This window comes from Crotalus tigris, unplaced genomic scaffold (assembly GCF_016545835.1).
Source record: "Crotalus tigris isolate CLP2741 ecotype Arizona unplaced genomic scaffold, ASM1654583v1 scf7180000017764.6130737, whole genome shotgun sequence".
Classification (NCBI taxonomy): domain Eukaryota; kingdom Metazoa; phylum Chordata; class Lepidosauria; order Squamata; family Viperidae; genus Crotalus; species Crotalus tigris.
In genome coordinates this window covers 2,321,035-2,338,735 of record NW_024096618.1, presented here as the reverse complement: position 1 = coordinate 2,338,735, position 17,701 = coordinate 2,321,035, and the positions used below count along the sequence as shown (strand labels likewise).

Genomic DNA, 17,701 nt, shown 5'->3' with positions numbered 1-17,701 from the left:
ATCCTTGTCCCTCCTGGTTGGTGAAGGCCTCCCCAGAGGTCTCATGTGTCTGAGCCCAAGCGGTGGTGAATTCCTCCTTTGCAGAGAGACTAGGTACATCTACATTTAAGGAGACAGTGGTCTTTACTCTCTTCAAGAAGGCATCATTGGATTTAACTATGTTGGATAGTTCCTAGCAGCTCCAAAGGGTCCTGGATGAAGCAGAGTATCAGGATCCCTTTCAATTAGATTTCACACCTGGGCACAGTTAGAAACAGCATTAGTCATGCTTGTTGATAACTTGTGGTGGGACCATGATGAAGGTGGTGTACCCTTCCTCACCCTCCTTGATCTCTTGTCAACCTTCAGTACTATCAACCATGGTAACTCATGACAACTCAGAGATGTCAATGTTGGATATGGAGTGATGCAGTAGTATTCCTTCTTCCTCCACACCACTTCAGTCATGATTGGGGGTGAGGAGGGAGAGAAAGAGACAGGTCATCACATTGTAATGTGATTCAAGGTTCAGTTCTTTCCCACTTCTGATTGACATCTACATGAGAGCACTGGGTGAAGTCATGCATTGGCAAGGAGTAAGATATCATCAGGATGCTGATGATACTCAATTCTACATCTCAACCCAGGCCCACTAAGTGTTATTATGAAAGCTTTGTCTTGGTGTCTAGAGGCTGCAGGTAAGAGAAACGAGGTTCAAACTAGACCATTGTAAGGCCAAGTGCCTGTGGATTGTGGGATCTTCCACATCTAGCGATTTCTGAAGGGGGTTATGCTTAGGCAATGTGACCTGGTATTCTCTGGAACCATATCTTCTGATGTCCCTTTGGAACAGCATCTCCTTGAGATTTGCTTAGCTAGCCCTGATTCTGCCTCCCTTTCTGAAGGCATTGACAACATGCTTCTTTTCTTAGGTGTTGGTTGTAAAAGCTGTCTGACACTTTCAATGGTCTTTTCTGGTGATGTACATCTTTGTAGGTTGTTGTTTAATATTTTTAAAATATTTTATTATTTTTAATTTTCATTGCTGTTATTGAATTATTGTTATTAAAGATGCACATGGCCTGAATTGTACACTTTTTTTGAATGGCTGTATAAATTAGCTAAATAAATAAAATCTGAAATCTGTAACTCACTTAACTGTAATAATATGTGGGAATGTCAATGGGAGATGGTGGGGAGAGAAATGCTGCCTAGGGAATGATCAGATAAGAGAGGACATAGCCCTCAGATGCATAATGGGCAAAAAAAAAAAAGAAATTCAGAAGGAACCTTGCTTACTTTGCAGCCTATAAAAAAGACAGTGAGAGATTTATACTGCCAGACTTAAAAGATTCTGTTAATGTAGCCTTATAATGAAGTAGAATTAGCTCATGAGGTCAAACTTCCTGGCTGGTCTAACTGGGAAGGCTGACATCAGTTCTGCAAATTTCATACCAAAGAAGTAAATTCAAGAATAGTCTCTGATGGACGTTTATATGTGCTTCTTCTCCTAGTGGAGGAAGTACTATAGCTGTGCCATGACAACCAATAGCAGGTTATGGTGGATATTTAGAACCCAACATAGAGCCCTATGTGAGTTTAGGTGGCTCTGCATCTGCATTAAGAATTATGTTTCCTCTTGTCATCTCTGTCATAGATCAAAATCAATTCCTGGTAATCCAACTGGGTTATTGTAACCATTGAAGACCCTGTTGCAACCCTGGGATACTCTTTCTCTACATTTCATTACAGATGTTCCTCCAGTGAGGGGGTATATTACACATTGATAGTAGTGGATTTATAAAATTGGTTCATTTTATTTTCCAACAGCCCAAGAAACAATTCATCTTTTTTCTGGATCATGCCTTAAGATATAGTGGATTGGTCAACTATGTGATCACAAAATTGAGGAAGTCAGTTTATTTCCAAATTTCCAAACTTCCTCTTGTACTTATTAAATATTAAAATTCATTTCCCTTTGCACCATCCAGAAATGAATAAAGAAATTGGGAAGTTATCCAACTATTGCAGCAAGATTTAAGGTGCTATATTTCTTACCAGGAAGACAACTGGACTTATATCATATCTCTTTGCTGAATTTGCTTATGACAATATGCTATATTCCTGTATTGATATGTCCCTCTTTCATGCAAATTTTGTAATCCAGCCATGGATTCATCAAAAACCAGACAAAAAAATGCAATGTTCCTCATGCCACAGATTTTCTGCATGAGAGGCAAGGAAGCCAAAGGAACAGCTTAAACTAGCAAAGGCCACATGCAAGAAAGCAGCAGAAGCCAGTAGACAAGGGAGAACAGATGACTATTTGGTGTGTCTTTCTATAAGATTTCTCACTTCTTCAAGGAGCTAAACTAAATTTACGGGCCCTTTCCCAGGGAGTAAGCAAATTTATTTATTTATTTATGAGACTTATATATCGCTTTAAGTGCAAGCACTCTCTAAGCGGTGTATACCAGTAAGCAATGTATATATATTTACATTGTGCCCAACAATCTGGGTCCTCATTTTACCTACCCCGGAAGGATGGAAGGCTTAGTCAACCTTGAGCCGGTGAGATTTGAACCGCTGACCTGCTGAACACAGTCAGCTAAAGTGGCCTGCAGTACTGCACTCTAACTGCTGCGCCACCTCGGCTCACCTCAGATGAAAATGATTGGTTTCTTCAAAAAGTCTTAATTTTATAAGGTTTCTTCTTTTTAATATACTGTACATACAGTATGTACTGTTAGTTATGCATGTACTATATTAACATGGTCTGTATTTTTAAAATTCTGTGATTTGTTCTTAGATGGTAAATAAGCAACTCAATTAAATAACCAAATATATAAATAGAAGCAAGTGCAGATTTAAAACTTCAGTTGTTCATTTAGTGATCTAAAGGTCCTGCTCATTTACATACCCCTGTATATCTGCCCACTCAAAGCCAGGCTTCAGTTGTATTCCAGAAATACTGAGGTGGGGTGCCCACACAGGTTTTTTTTTTTTTTTATTGTGATGACTCCAGGGTGTTACTATACATTTTACACTTTCTAACAAGATTTGACTATTCTGATATTGGTGCTTTTCTTACAACCCTGTTTTTTTTCTTCTATTTTCCATTTTATGTGCCATATTGACTGGCAGATAATCAAAAAAATAGTATGGTGCAGAATGTCATTGGCCTCATTGTATGATGATATCAATGGTTTGGCCAGTTCCTAATTTTCTTCCATCAGAATGCCATTGCCCTCCAGCTGACATGGAGTTTTATCTTCTGCACTCAGTTGCAACTTTATATCAGATGGTCATTTTTACAAGTATTGAGAAAATATCCAATGGTGGGATTCAAATATGTGAACAACTGGTTCTCTATGTGAATGCCACTTCTGAAAGTCCATTCTGGGCCTGAGCAACAAAAAAATAGCTACCAGTTCTGCCGAAGTGGCATGAACAGGCTGAATCTCACCACTGAAAATATCCCAAAAACAGTCTACTGGTGAAACCATTAACATGAATGATAAGCTCCATTTTTTCATGAGTCATGACATTAGGAGCTATGGTGGCGCAATGGTGAGAATGCAGTATTGCAGGCTAATTCTGCCAACTACCAGCAGTCAGATCCTGACCAACTCAAGGTTGACTCAGTCTTCCATTCTTCTGAGGTCAGTAAATTAGAAAGGAGTGGCATATAAGATTAAATGTTATTGCTATTGCTATGATTCCTAGCCTAAATAGAGTACTGGATTACCCATCACTATGACCATCAGTCACTGGCCATCCTAAGGAGCGGACAGCCTTTGTTGTAATCAATGGACCATAAAAAAATAACTCTGAATAAGACTGCTAACGAAAGGAATTACTTATTCTTTCAAATGACAATTTGGGAACACTACTGTGTCAGCAGAGTAATTGTTCAAGAAAATAAGGAAAAAGTATGCTGATGTGCTATGAGGAAGGTAAGACACAATTAATGCAGAATCAGGTCCAGAAAGATATTCTTGGATAAAAAGTATTTTTGTAAGGTTTTTAAATCCCATGCAATCAAACTGAATAATGCAAATAAACAAACAATGAAATATTTGAGCTGAGTTATAGTTACTATATATTTTATAATAATGAACCATGACAAATTAGTTACTTCCACATCTTTTAAATCACAGTACCTTTCCAGCAGATTGCTGAATTAATTGACCCATAAATTCTTGAGTTAGTACAAATTAGGCTTTTATTATACAATCACACTTACTAATAAAATATTATTTTGAATGATAGGTACTCCATGAGTTACTCTCCCATTTTATTGTTACTTCTGTATTTTATTTTATGTTATATTTTTCAAAACAAAACAACAGGAAGAGATAATGTTGGGGATCATGAATTAGGAAGTACCCTTTGAATGCTAGGATGTTACTGTCACATGCAATGGTTTTATACCCAAGGAAATTCAATGCAAAATGATGTAATGATAATAATAATTATTATATATCATTAATAATAGTAATTACTACTACTTCTACTACTACTACTACTACTACTACTACTACTACTACTACTACTACTACTACTGTAAATTATATGTGCCCGACTCCCACTGGACTCTGATGCATTCTTACACTAGTGTAGATTCTGATCTCCTGAGTGTTGACAGAGTATAATAAAACCTGAAACAGTAATACTATTCTTCTCCATTCTGATATTAATCTATTTTATTCTTTTTTAATGGACCACTGCCATTTGAAACTTCTGAGTGTAAGAACAGAATTTTGCAAAATACAAAAAAATATGAACGCATCTGTTCCTACAGATCCTTGTATCTTGTAGTTCGTGATATTTTTATAGAGTAACTCAAAACATTCCACTGAATTGGAATCTGAACTGAAATTTGCAACCTCTGTAATTAATAAATGTATGGCTACTTTTTATTGGGACTGATTTATTACATAAGGTTTGTGTTATAGCTAGTTTGACAACAGAAATGGATTGCCCAGGATCATAGATAAAATAATTTTGATTGCAACTATGACACAAATATTGTTGAAGGTATTACTACCAATAATTTATCCTTTAAATGCTGGCTTTCTGAAGCTTCTGATAATATCAAATAATTGGTAGATCGATTAAATAGTACATTCTGAAAAATATATAATGGACATTGTGGCCTTATTAGATATAGGAAAAGCCCTTGATACAATACAAATTAGATTTGTGGAACATATTATAAAAATGGATTCTCATCAAACTTTCAAGACTTTTGAAAGATTCCAAAAAACTATATCTAAATAGCAATATATACCACCAAAGTATTTGTCCTACTCATATGATGTGAAGTTTAGGATGAACTGCTTGGAAACTTCTATGGATTTGAATGCCACAGATTAAGATTTTTTTAGAAGCTAAAACAGCAATTCCATTTCACCCACAATAAAAAAATAAATATTAACAATATAAAAATAATTGGAACAGAGAACTAGATTTTCCTATATTATAAAATAATTGATCTCAACTTTTAAGAAATATCAACTGTACTTATTAAGAATAGTATTTATGAATTTAAAACAAGGTCAATACATTAAAATTCTTCTTTGGGTTCATTGTACTCAACAGATATTTAAGAAAACCTTTGTTGATCTTACATTGGAAATATAATGTAAATGTATTACATGGTCTAAGTTTTGTATTGGTTAAACAGTGTTAACTAGATTCTTGGAAGTACCAGATTCTTGGAAGAAAATTAAAATGTATTGATTTTGTAATTATACTTGAAAAAAAATTGAACTTGCCTATTCATGAAAGATTCTGAATTTATATTAAAGTTGGACTGCTACTCAAAGAGCATTATGTGTTCCTGGAAATTACTTCTGTGAAAGAGACTACAGTTTGGCTTGATTAAATGTGTCAACTCTCAATCTTTGAACTGGCTGTCTATTGACATAAAGCCTAAAAAATACAATTCTGAGTCAGGTTCAACTTGTTTAAAAATTATATTATAGCAATTTATTATAGATATCACAAGTGCTGAATAATATTGGCTTGTATTCAGTGATGGATTCAAATATGTGAACAATCGGTTCTCTGTGTGGATGCCACTTCCGGAAGTCCATTCTGAGTCTGGGCAACAAAAAATTAGCTACTGGTTCTGCCGAACTGGTGCGAACTGGCTGAATCCCACCACTGTTTATATTTAACTTACTTTTGGAGGATGCCTTTTTATTTTTTGTTGTTTTAAAAGATTCTTTTATATTGGTTTAATTATATTTGAATCAACATATATACAGTATATTTCCTTTTCTAGTACTATATCAAAATTATAAAAAAACCCAAAAACCTACACATCCTTCCTTCTAGAAGAGTATATTCTACTGTGAACAGGCAGGATAAGAGACAGTCTTTCTCTTCCCTCCCCTTGTCCACAAGGATTTGCTAAATGCCTTCATCAGTTTGGAATCCCTAATTTTTGTCATACTTAACTTAATGAAATGGGACTCCTTTGTGTTGTCTTGCTTTGTTGCTGCTGATCTTAATTCAACACAGGTTCTTTTGGAAGCAGATGTTGCCTACACAAAAGGCATAAAGATTTGATTTCCCTTCTAATTTTCACATCTTCCCATGGTCAGTGACTTATAAACATATTCATAAATTCCCAGTGCCACAGTTTATCACAGCATATTTTGATCTGAGTTTACAGATTATTTCCCCTTGGAATGGATAACTTCTCCTTTAAAAGTAGATTTCAGGAAGCTTGTTAAAACAAGCTGAAATAACATATGTACCATCTAATATTTGTCCTTACCAAATAGGAGTACATTTGGCTCCAACTGGCTTTTGCTGTGGTACTGAGGTACAAAGAGCAATAGGTGTGTCTGATATGCTTGAATGACCGCTATCCAGCTATGAACACTGAAAAGGGAAGATCAGCCTGGATTAAGCCAGATATAAATGGCAGCTTTGTTCTAACTTGAAGAACTTATTATCTCTGTTCTTTTTCCTCCTGTCTGTGCTCTGTTTCTTGCCTTGTAAACAGCAAAGAGCAGAGTCTGTTATTTCTTTCTAATTGATAATAATAAATCAGACATGATAGCCAATCCGAAGTAGGATACGTTTTCTTTAGATTTCAAATTTCATTTTTTGAACTCAAAAGTAAATATATAGTTACTATCAGAGCCCTAAGGAAGCTGAATGGCATAGTGGAATATTATTTAATGAAAAAACCATTTGCTAATAGAACAGCTTTATGTAAAACTAAATTTTGCCCCAAAACAATGACTCTTAAAAGTGTTTAATATGAAATTTCTTTTCTAGGATATTTCTGAAAGCACGCCTTACCTCCTGGTTCCTCATGCTGTAGATTAATGGGTTGAGCATGGGAGTCACCACTACATAGAACACTGAGGCCATTTGGTCTAGATTATAATTCTGTCTAGAACTTGGCCGTACATACATAAAGCTGAGACATCCGTAGAAAATGGTGATGACCATGAGGTGAGATGTACAAGTAGAGAAGGCTTTCTTACGGCTTGTGGCAGAGTGGATCTTTAAAATGGTGACTAGGATATAAGTGTAGGAGGTGAGAACAGTCAAGCTTGTTATTATTAAATTGAAGCCAACGAGTATAAAAACCAACAGATAATTAAGACTGATATCTGAGCAGGAAAGAGCAAAAAGGGGAGGACCCTCACAATAAAAATTCTTAATGAAGTTAGGGCCACAGAATGATAGTTTAGACATAGCGATTATGTGTATAGAAGCATTAATGATCCCAGCAATATAGGCAACTGCTATCAGCTGAACACACTTTCTTTGGGACATTATCATCAAATAGAGTAGTGGACTGCAGATTGCCACATAGCGATCATAGGCCATCACAGCTAGGAGGTAGCTCTCTGTGGTGGCAAATATGGCATAAAAGTAAAGCTGAGTAAAACAACTTGCAAAGGAAATTGACTTCTTCTCTTTTAAAAGATTGGATAGGAACTTTGGGGTGACCGTTGTTGAATAGCAGGTATCCAGGAAAGATAAGCTGGTAAGGAAAAAGTACATTGGTGTGTGGAGTTGAGGACTGGTTCTGATTAAGACAATCATGCCCACATTTCCCATCAAGGTAATGGCATAAATAGCAAAAAATATCACAAAAAGGATCAGCTGCAGGTGTGGGTCCTCTGTCAACCCAGTGAGTATGAATTCTGTCACCCATGTGCTATTTCCCATTAACACTGTGAAAATAAAAGAAATACAGGACTCAATATTACACGTTCTCTAAATATTTCACCTACATAAGGATCCATTCTTGCGATCTGAAATAAGATCTTGGAAAGAGGATTAAAAATTAGATTCTAAGAAGATAAAACTGGGTATGTCAGTATTCTGATGATATATTAAAATATGGTTTATTCATGATTATTATTGAAGAACAATCAAATTGAATGCCATAAGCGATAGAAAGCTAGCATTTGTGATCCAAAATAAGTCCTTAGAAGAAAGACTTGGAATTATATATATAAAGAATAACTACTCCATCTTTAATACAGAACAATTTTGAGATTCTTACACTATCCTGATAAGCCTAAAAGAGCCCAAACATCCTCAACTTACCAAGTCACTCTGAACTCAACCACATCTACAATAGTTTAACACATTCCTTCTTTTCTGGTTGTGGGTGGATTGCTTCTATGTGAAATGAGTTAGGAAATTCTTTGTCTGTGGGTAGAAATCCAGATATATTCCAGCTCCAGCTGTCTCTGAAAGAGAATATTTTCCACTGGGAAACCTTGGTATTCCCTAAGTAGTTCTAATCTTAGACAAATGCTTTCTAGAAATGGTGGCTGCATGTTAACTTTTAGTTTCTCACCTGGAAGCTCCAATTATTAGATGCTGAATTAATACGTTTCCTTGAAACTTTTATTCTACATTTGAGAAGTTGAAATGCAGCTGAAGTAATTATTTTTTAAAAATATATTTTATTAATTTTTTACAATAATAATCTTTAGTGCTTCGTGAACAGTGTGTTGTCTGGATTCATATATTTAAAACAATCAATGATAATTTCTACAATTAATCAATATGTTGGTCGGTAATATATTTCTTGATCCTCTCTTCTTCCAGTAACATTCTCCTTTTGTCTACATTAGACAAATATAATTCTTAATATTTTCAGCATATACCAAGTTGAATATAAACATATTTAGTATTTATGCATATAATAATAACATCATCATATAACATGTTTTTTAATCAGCTTGTGTTTCCATTGTATTTATAAAAGTCATCTTATTAAGTCATTATATGTCCTGTTTTCAAGATTCTTATTGAAGCTTAGTTTCCCCTTGGTATTCAGACAATTCTTATCAGTCATAACTTTGTCAAAATTCATTACCTTTAAATATCCAACCTTTTCATTTAAACAGACCCTCTCAATGTTTTAGCATTTCATATATTCTAAAAGCACTATGCTACTAATATATCTTATTCTTACTATAGGGCCCCTTTACAGGCTTTATCTATTCTTTTGGCCATATTCCAACAATATTTAATCCTATAATACACCATCTAATAATCTATATGTAAACCGTATTCAAACAAGTGTTTAGCCATATAATATTCCATCTGATAAGTTGAATCACATCTCTTAACTCCAACTCTAATCTTCTTCTTTTGCCCGGTTGCTTTTCAAATCAGTAAGTTTGGCTTGCCAGATTGTATTTTTGTCAGTGTTGTTGGGGACAAAAAAGACAAATCAAGTAAAGTATCAGTTTTTTGTCTCCCACGGTTTAATGATTCTTCTGACAGTTCTTTAATCCATTTTATTAGTTGTTCTTTTTTATCCTCAAGTTTGTTTTAAAGTCCTGGATGATAAAGCATCTTTTTTGTCTTCTTTATTATAGTGAGACTTTGCAGATAGCAATATTTGAGTACCGCCAGTTGCCTAGCAGATGGGCATGGCCTGCTCGATGGAACACAGCTGTGTCACTGGACACAGCTGACTCGAGACATCTGGGTCCGAACAGAACAAGTTGCACTGGCTAACTCAATGTGGGTACAACTCGGTGCCCCACAAACTCCTTGCCTTCCCAAATTGCTAACAGCCAAGTGCATGTGCATGTACAAACACATGTGCATACACACCACATTCCAGGTTTGCGGACTTTTATCCACAGAGGAAGGAGAGGGCCTTCTCCCAAAGCCCAGGCATGATTGGCAATTTGCTAACTCAGGTATGGATATAAGTCTCCAAGCATGGAATGTGTGTGTGTGTGTGTGTGTGTGTGTGTGTGTAGCATACTAAAGAGATGTTCTTTTCCCAATCCCAGATATCATCTGGTGTCCCCTCCCGGCAAAGCAAGAGGTGGAGGACATTTACAGGAAGCAGTTTCCTCCGAGTCCAACTTCTGTCTTGACAGATCTCTGGAGAGCAAGAGGAGACAGCAGGGGAGCAGCGCTCCTGGGTCCTGCACAAGGGAGGCTGTCCCTTCTCGAAAGGAAATTCTCATTTCCAATCGTGTGTGGTAAGGATGCTGGCTTGTTTCATTGGGGCAGCCTTCCTTCACACAGTTCCCCTGCCACCCTCTCCGCCTCTCCAGAGATCTGCAGGAGAGATAGAGATCTGGAAGGCAAGGTTCAGCCTCCATATTGGCCATTTCTACCTCTCCAAGCCCTCCTTGACTAAACATACATTATATATAAATTAAAACACAGCCAAAAAGAAAACATAGTTAAATCATCAATTACAGCTCTTCACATATTTTCTGGAAAAACCACCTTTATTAATGTTAGGAAGAAAGAGCAAACCTTATTAAGGAACTCTTAACAGGAAGGGAATTGAAGACCCCAAAAGGTCTCGTTCTTTCTAATCTGCCTTCCCTTTGAGCCTTTAGTTCTCATTATTTTATTATTATGTATTTAAGAAGATCAAAGGCCTGCATGGCTTGGGATACTCACCTTAAAATCAGAACTCAGAAAAATTTAGTTAATCCACAATACCGTCCTGGGAAAAATGAAAACAATCTTTGGGCCTTGAGAGCATGCAGGTGTCCAGTCAGAATATTAGTGGCACAAAACTGGAAATGCATAAGTCCATGTACTTAACTTCCCTGTCTCACAACTCAATCCATACATCTTTTAATTTTCAGACACATCTTTTTCTCATAAGCTCCTTAAAAAACTCACAAAGTGTACTGTAATTAGTAGGAAAAATAAATCTAGCACTCCTGAATTCTTTCCCCAAGTGGGAAAGGAAAGTTCACAGCCTGCAGGTTGCTAGCAAAGTTGTCAAGGAATGTAGTTATTGTTGCTAAAGGCGAAAATAAATAATGAATCAGTTTTGCAGCTCTCTCCTGTTACTACATCCTCTGACCTCCAGAATGTGGCCTGGGACTGCACAAAGGGCTAGGCTAAAATCTGGTTGAGTAGTTTGCAGCCAAGTGTTCAGTACAGACCTTGCCAATGTGATTTTAATAGCCCAGGAAGGGATAAGAAAACCCGAGGAAAACTTTGCAATCAAAAACTATGGTGGACGATGCTTGTTTTGCCCTATTTTGATTCTCCTCCCTAGCAGCAGCCCATTGATTTTAGAATTGCATGGCCACAAAGACAGAGGCTTTCAGCCTCCCAATCTCTGCTTAGAGAGGGATTTGCATTTCGGCGAGAGTCAGGCCATACGCCCCCAATCAAAGGAAAAACCTGAATCCAGTGGGCCAGAAGGCAGCCCAGTCCCTCCGTTTCCTTCTCCCTGCTCTCTGGGCACAGACACAGTTGCTGCTCCTCGCCATAGCTGGGGCAGGACTTAGAAGTACCTCTGTCTGCTTCATCCTGCCGGCAACCCTGACTAAAGGCTGAACGCTCCAGCCTCATGGGACATGGGACATCAGCCGACACTACAGCAGATTTACAACTTGTCCGGGGTGCTCAAAGGCTGCCCAACTTTACTCCAGAATTTTGGGGTTGGAAAGCAGAGGGGCAGTGCTGCATTTGCAGGCCTGGCAGCACCTGCTGAAAGACCTTCTGCTTCCCCCCCCCCAGCTACCTCCTTCGGAGCCTTCCCGATGCCAAAGGATCTGCCAGCATACGTCCACCCACTTCATCCTGTGAAGTGCACTCACCTGGCGCTTCCCATTCCCATACAAACATCCCTCCAATATCCTCTCCATTCACACACACATGTTCCTCCAAATTCTTCCCATTCTCACAGACACATTCCTCCAAAATCCTTTTCTCTCTCTGTCTCTCTGTCTCTGTCTCTCTCTCTCTCTCATCACTTCTGTGAGAAAAGCCTTTTCTCTTCTGCCTCTTTCTCTGGAGTCTTTTTTTTTCTCCCTCTCTGCCAAAACTGCCTCCTTTTATATTCCCTTCTGTCTTCGTCCCCCTTCTTCCTTTCTCTTCTGGGTGTGCCAGAAGTGCTGATCCCGGGGCTTTTGTCTCATCCAGCAGCCCTGCAGCTCCCGAGGACTCTCTCAGGGCAAGTCCTGTTCTGCACCGCTTTGGCTCATTCCCTCCCCCACTACACTTGGCTGGACTGGGCAGGGCCAAGTATCACCTGCCATGTGCCAATGTTGAAAAGCCCTGTTCTAGAGATTCTAATGATTGGTCACCCTTCCCCCTCAATTTTAGTTTAAAGCCCTTCCAATGAGTTGGGCCAGTCTTTTTCCGAGTACATTTTCCCCTGTTTACGTGAGGTGCAGCCCATCTCTTGCCAAGAGTTCTTTGCATAGGAAATGCAGTCCATGGTCCAGGAAACCAAAGTTTTCTTGGCAACACCAACCCTTTAGCCAGTGGTTTATTTCAAAATTCTTTTTTCCCTCAATGGGTGCTGCCTTTTGTTGGAAATACTGATGAGAACACTACTTGTGCTCCTAGCTCCTTAACTTTATTGCCTAGTTGCTTATAGTCTCTCAGTATTGGGCTCAGGTTCTTTGTTGTGTCATTCGTCCTAATGTGAAGGAGTAGGAGAGGGTAGTAATCTATGGGCCTAATTATTTTGGTTAGGTTCTCAGCCACATCTTTGATTATAGAACAGTACTACCACCTTTTTATTAATTGATCATTGAAACTTGATCTATGATCATTGATCATTTATTAAGAATAGTAATTACAAACATAAAACAAGAGCAACAGGTAAAATTGTACATCACCCAGAACCACTCTCTGAAAGATGGTTAAGAAGTATGTAAAATGAATGAATGAGTATATAAACAAATAAGCAAGCAAGCAAACAAACAAATAAATATTCTTCTTTGGGTTTATTGGACTCAGTGGAAAAGTTGATCTTACACTGGAGATGTAATATATGCAAAGCTAAATCAGTGAACATGCTTTTCTTTTATTCTTGATACTGTATCTCCTTATTGGTTAAACAATCTTATAAGGTTTCTAATAGCAATAGCATTTTATTAGGGTTCTAATATAAGAAAATTAAAATGTAAATATGTCATTGTTTTTGTAATTATACTCCCAAAAGATTGGCCTTTTAAACTGAAGAAATGCTGACTTTGTTCTAACTCTGAAGAACTGTTTTTTCCTCCCTTCTGCGCTCTGTCCTTTAGCTGTTTATGAACAACTGAAAAGCATCGAAATAGGACCATTCACTACAGCCAACTTGCCAGGGGACAATTCACCATGGGACAATTCAACAAATACAAAAATTAAATAAATTTAGACGGAACTGTGGCCAATAATACTAAAATAAAGAAAGTCAATCCAGAAATACAAGAGTTACAATAATTTTGATGAAAATGCTGTCACTAATAATAAAAATAACAGAATGAAATGATTAATACAGGGTTGAACTGTCCTGCAGCAAGTTGTCCTGTAGCAAGTTGGCCATGGCAACGTGTCCCATGGTAAGTTGACTGTGGTGAGTTGGCTGCAGCAAGTTGGCATTGGCGATTTGCCCTAGACCTGAAAAGCAAAGCCTGTCATTCCTTTCTAATTGATGGAAATCGCTAGGGCATGACAGCTACACCCAAAAAGGGACAATTCTTCTTTAGAGTTCAAATTTCATTTTTTGAATGAAAAGCAAATATATAATTAATACCATAGCCCTAGGAAAATTACATAACATAATGGTTTATGATGATGATGATGATGATGATGATGATAGTAATACCATTTGCCACTAGAACAGTGTTTATCTAAAGCTGAATTTTGGCAAAAAGAAATGGCTCTGAAAGGTATTATCATATCTGTTGAAGATGCAATTTTCTTCCTATGATATTTCTGAAGGCATCCCTTACCTCCTGGCTCCTCATGCTGTAAATTAATGGGTTGAGCATGGGAGTCACCACTACATAGAACACAGAGGCCATTTGATCTAGTTTATAATTTGACCCAGAGCTTGGTTGTGCATACATAAAGCTAAGACATCCATGGAAAATGGTGATGACTATAAGGTGAGATGTACAAGTAGAGAAGGCTTTCCTATGGCTTGCGGCAGAATGGATCTTTAAAATGGTGACTAGGATATAAGTGTAGGAAGTGAGAACAGTCAAGCTTGTTGTTATTAAATTGAAGCCAACAAGTATAAAAACCAACAGATAATTAAGACTGATATCTGAGCAGGAAAGAGCAAAAAGAGGAGGATCCTCACAATAAAAACAGTCTAGATGCAGCTACTGTGTGAATGGAAGCATTAATGATCCCAGCAATGTAGGCAACTGCTATCAGCTGAACACACTTTCTTTGGGACATTGTGATCAAGTAGAGTAGTGAATTGCAGATCGCCACGTAGCGATCATAGGCCATCACTACTAGGAGATAGCACTCTGTGGTGGCCAATAGAATATAAAAGTAAAACTGAGTAAAGCAACCTCCATAGGAAATAATCTTCTTCTCTTTTAAAATATTGGTAGGAATTTTGGAATAACACAAGATGAATAACAAATATCCAAAAAAGATAAACTGGTAAGAAAAAAGTACATTGGTGTGTGGAGGGAAGGACTGATTCTGATCAAGATAATCATGCTTAGGTTTCCAAACAGGGTGATGGTATAAACAGCAAAAAATGTCCCAAAGAGGATCAGCTGCAACTGTGAGCCTCTGTCAACCCAGTGAGTATGAATTCTGTCACCGGTGTGTTGTTTCCCATGTAATCACAGTAACACTTAGTCAATTTTCCTTTGTTTTTCAAATATTTGTAATGTAGTCTGTGATCAGAATCAATTTTTAAGTTCCTAGCAAAGGAAATAAAGTTGGAAATTTTTTGATGAAGAACTCAAGTAATAAAATAACATTCAGTTTAAAGCGAACAATATTCAGTCTGCATAGATATTTCCTTTCAAACTGCAACCTGATCATCATACTTTGAGAATTAGATGCTTTGCAATGAAATAGCCATGGTTATTAGGAAGGATTAAGTATATCCTACTATATGTGATTAAAATAGTTCCAGCCCATGAATAACTTCTCCACAGGACTATTAAAAACAATTAATGATATGAAATCTTTGACTGGATGAACTCTCCTTTAAAAATGAGAAGACATTAAACAAATATCAGGGGAAATATGAATTACATTTACATTTCTGTTTACAGGATATTTTGACAAGCTGAAGTAAAGAATTAGCAAGCTAACTGAAGAAAGGTTCTTGCTGCTTTCAACTGTGTATATTGTTGGTTCATTGCTGGATTTACATATTGTATAACTCGTAGAAGCTGATCTTTGGATTACAAGAGCTTCTCATTTCTTGTAGTGATTAAATGAACTATGAATAGCAAACCCACATTGAGTCTCATGTCACAAATGATTGAGCACTGTCGACATATTCTTGTATATCTTTCAAGTTGGCTTTTAATATAATCAACTCTACAAAGAAGTTGTTTTCTCATTCTACAATGTTGGCTACATTCTAAGAACTATTTCTATGAAAATATTTGAAGATTTACTTGTAAGTACACATCTCTTTTTAATCTTGATTTTGTCCTACCAGTGCCAGGTATATATCTTACTTATGCCTTTTTTATACCACCCATTATTAAAATCATAGTTAAAAAAACACAGTTTTTTTAAATAAACAAAACAAAACAAAAACAGAAAACCTGCAAATCTTGAGGTCTTTTTAGATTCCCAAGTACCCCTTGGGAATGCAATCTGAGCTCTGCAAAAAAACAGTTAAAAAATTACTTGGCCTTATTGCACCAATTTGCATGCTTGCCATGCAGGTTTGATCTGGCCCTTCTCTGAAATATCCCATCAATTGTCTTTGAAGTAAGTTGTCATCCCATGAACTCCTCAATCAAACTCTCAAAATCAATAAAATACAATAGTTGTATAGTTGTCTTTTTAATTATCAAACTCACTTGTTTTCTTCCAGATCAATAGCATCTTTCACATTTTAAAATATCTGCATTTTTTTCAAGAGTCCAAGTGCACGTTTTTGAAACTTATAATAACATCCTTTTGCTGCCCTGAAAAAATTCAGATATTTTCCTTCAGTCTTCAGTAACTTAACAGCTTTATACAATTCTGCAGACAATACTATTTCCCTCAGGAGAAAAGAGCTCTACTGAGAAAAACATTGGTTTGGGGAATGTGTCCCCAAAGTGCTTCAAATTGGCCCATCTATTGATTTGTGTTATTTATGCAGTGAAGATTCAGTAAACCGAATTGCAATTGTTTGAAGTATTTACCAATAAAACATGTAGTATTCAATAGAGATCACATTCTGTCTTCTTTATTTATTAATAGTATTTTATCATACCCCTTTCTCGCACAATAATGTTCCATTAACAACATCTTCATGAGTTTTGACTAGCTCCAATTCTTTTTTCCTTAGGCATTGGGTTCATAAGTGGTTTGATGTTTTTTTTCTGGTGGCTTATATCTTTGTAGGTTTTTTTTAAATATTTCCTTTATTATTTTTAATTTATTCATTGTTGTTATTGAATTATTATTAAAGAAGCACGCTGCCTGAGTTGGGCACTTATTTGAATGGCTGTATAAATTAGTTACTTAAATTAAATCTGAAATCTGTAACTGTAATACCATAGTATGTGGGAATGATCCTGGGAAATGTGTGTGTATGCGTTTGTGTGTGGTGCCTAGGGAATACGATTAAAGAGGACACAACCTGCAGATGTATAACAGGCAAAGAAAGGAACTCAGAAGAGAAAATCTCTAATTTTCAAGCTGTAAAAAAAGACATTGGTAGATTTTTACTATTTAATCACTCTTACAAGATTCTGTTAATGTAGCCTTACTATAAAGTAGAACTAGCTTATCTGGTCATGCTTCCTGTCTGGTTTTCCTGGCAAGGCTGAGTTAAGTTTTGCAAATTTCATAGTCTTTTCCAAAGGAAGGAAGGAATTTCAGGAATGGCCTCTGATCCTCAAATAACCCCACTATCCATTGAGTATCTGGCAGCAGCCTTGTTGAAACACCAGCAGCAAGTAGATGCACAGATGATCCATTTGCAGAATGCCATGATAATACTAACACAACAACTGGAACAGAGTTTGCCTCAACCTGCAGCAACACAATAGATGGCAGCCTAGCCAATGCCCCTGCTTCCCATAACACTTGCCAGGGAAGTTCAGAGGCCAGCAACATCACTTACAAACAGTGAGAGCTTATACCCCCCCCCACACACATTCACACTAATGTGTACCATTCATGACTACAAACACCTAAACAGGGTAATAATTTAAGACCATTATTCACTCCCAAGCAGGGCTTTTTTTTTGTCATAGAACGCCAAGAACGGAGTTCCGGCACCTTTTTTGGATGGAATTTTGTAGGG

The 17,701-nt window shown here is 37.0% G+C and overlaps 1 protein-coding gene and 1 pseudogene across 2 annotated transcripts; both read right to left on the bottom strand.

The window, feature by feature from the left end:
- Nucleotides 1–4,191: 4,191 nt before the first annotated feature.
- On the bottom strand, nucleotides 4,192–8,650 carry LOC120307003 (olfactory receptor 1052-like). 2 transcript variants are annotated; one of them, XM_039341141.1, is made up of 3 exons: nucleotides 8,569–8,650; nucleotides 7,303–8,189; nucleotides 4,192–6,876 (listed from the first exon to the last, which is right to left on the bottom strand). In XM_039341141.1, the coding sequence occupies exons 2-3, from the start codon at nucleotides 8,182–8,184 to the stop codon at nucleotides 6,868–6,870; spliced, it is 891 nt and encodes a 296-aa protein (XP_039197075.1). In that variant the 5' UTR covers nucleotides 8,185–8,189; nucleotides 8,569–8,650; the 3' UTR covers nucleotides 4,192–6,867. The 2 variants fall into 2 exon arrangements, with proteins under 2 accessions (XP_039197075.1, XP_039197074.1); XM_039341140.1 differs by having other exon boundaries at nucleotides 4,192–8,189.
- A 5,494-nt stretch (nucleotides 8,651–14,144) lies between these two features.
- Nucleotides 14,145–15,052, bottom strand: LOC120307098 (annotated as a pseudogene).
- Nucleotides 15,053–17,701: the final 2,649 nt, after the last annotated feature.

Bases quoted from the DNA above. Each gene is read 5' to 3' on its own strand.
- LOC120307003 (XM_039341140.1), bottom strand. From the start codon at position 8,184: ATGGGAAATAGCACATGGGTGACAGAATTCATACTCACTGGGTTGACA.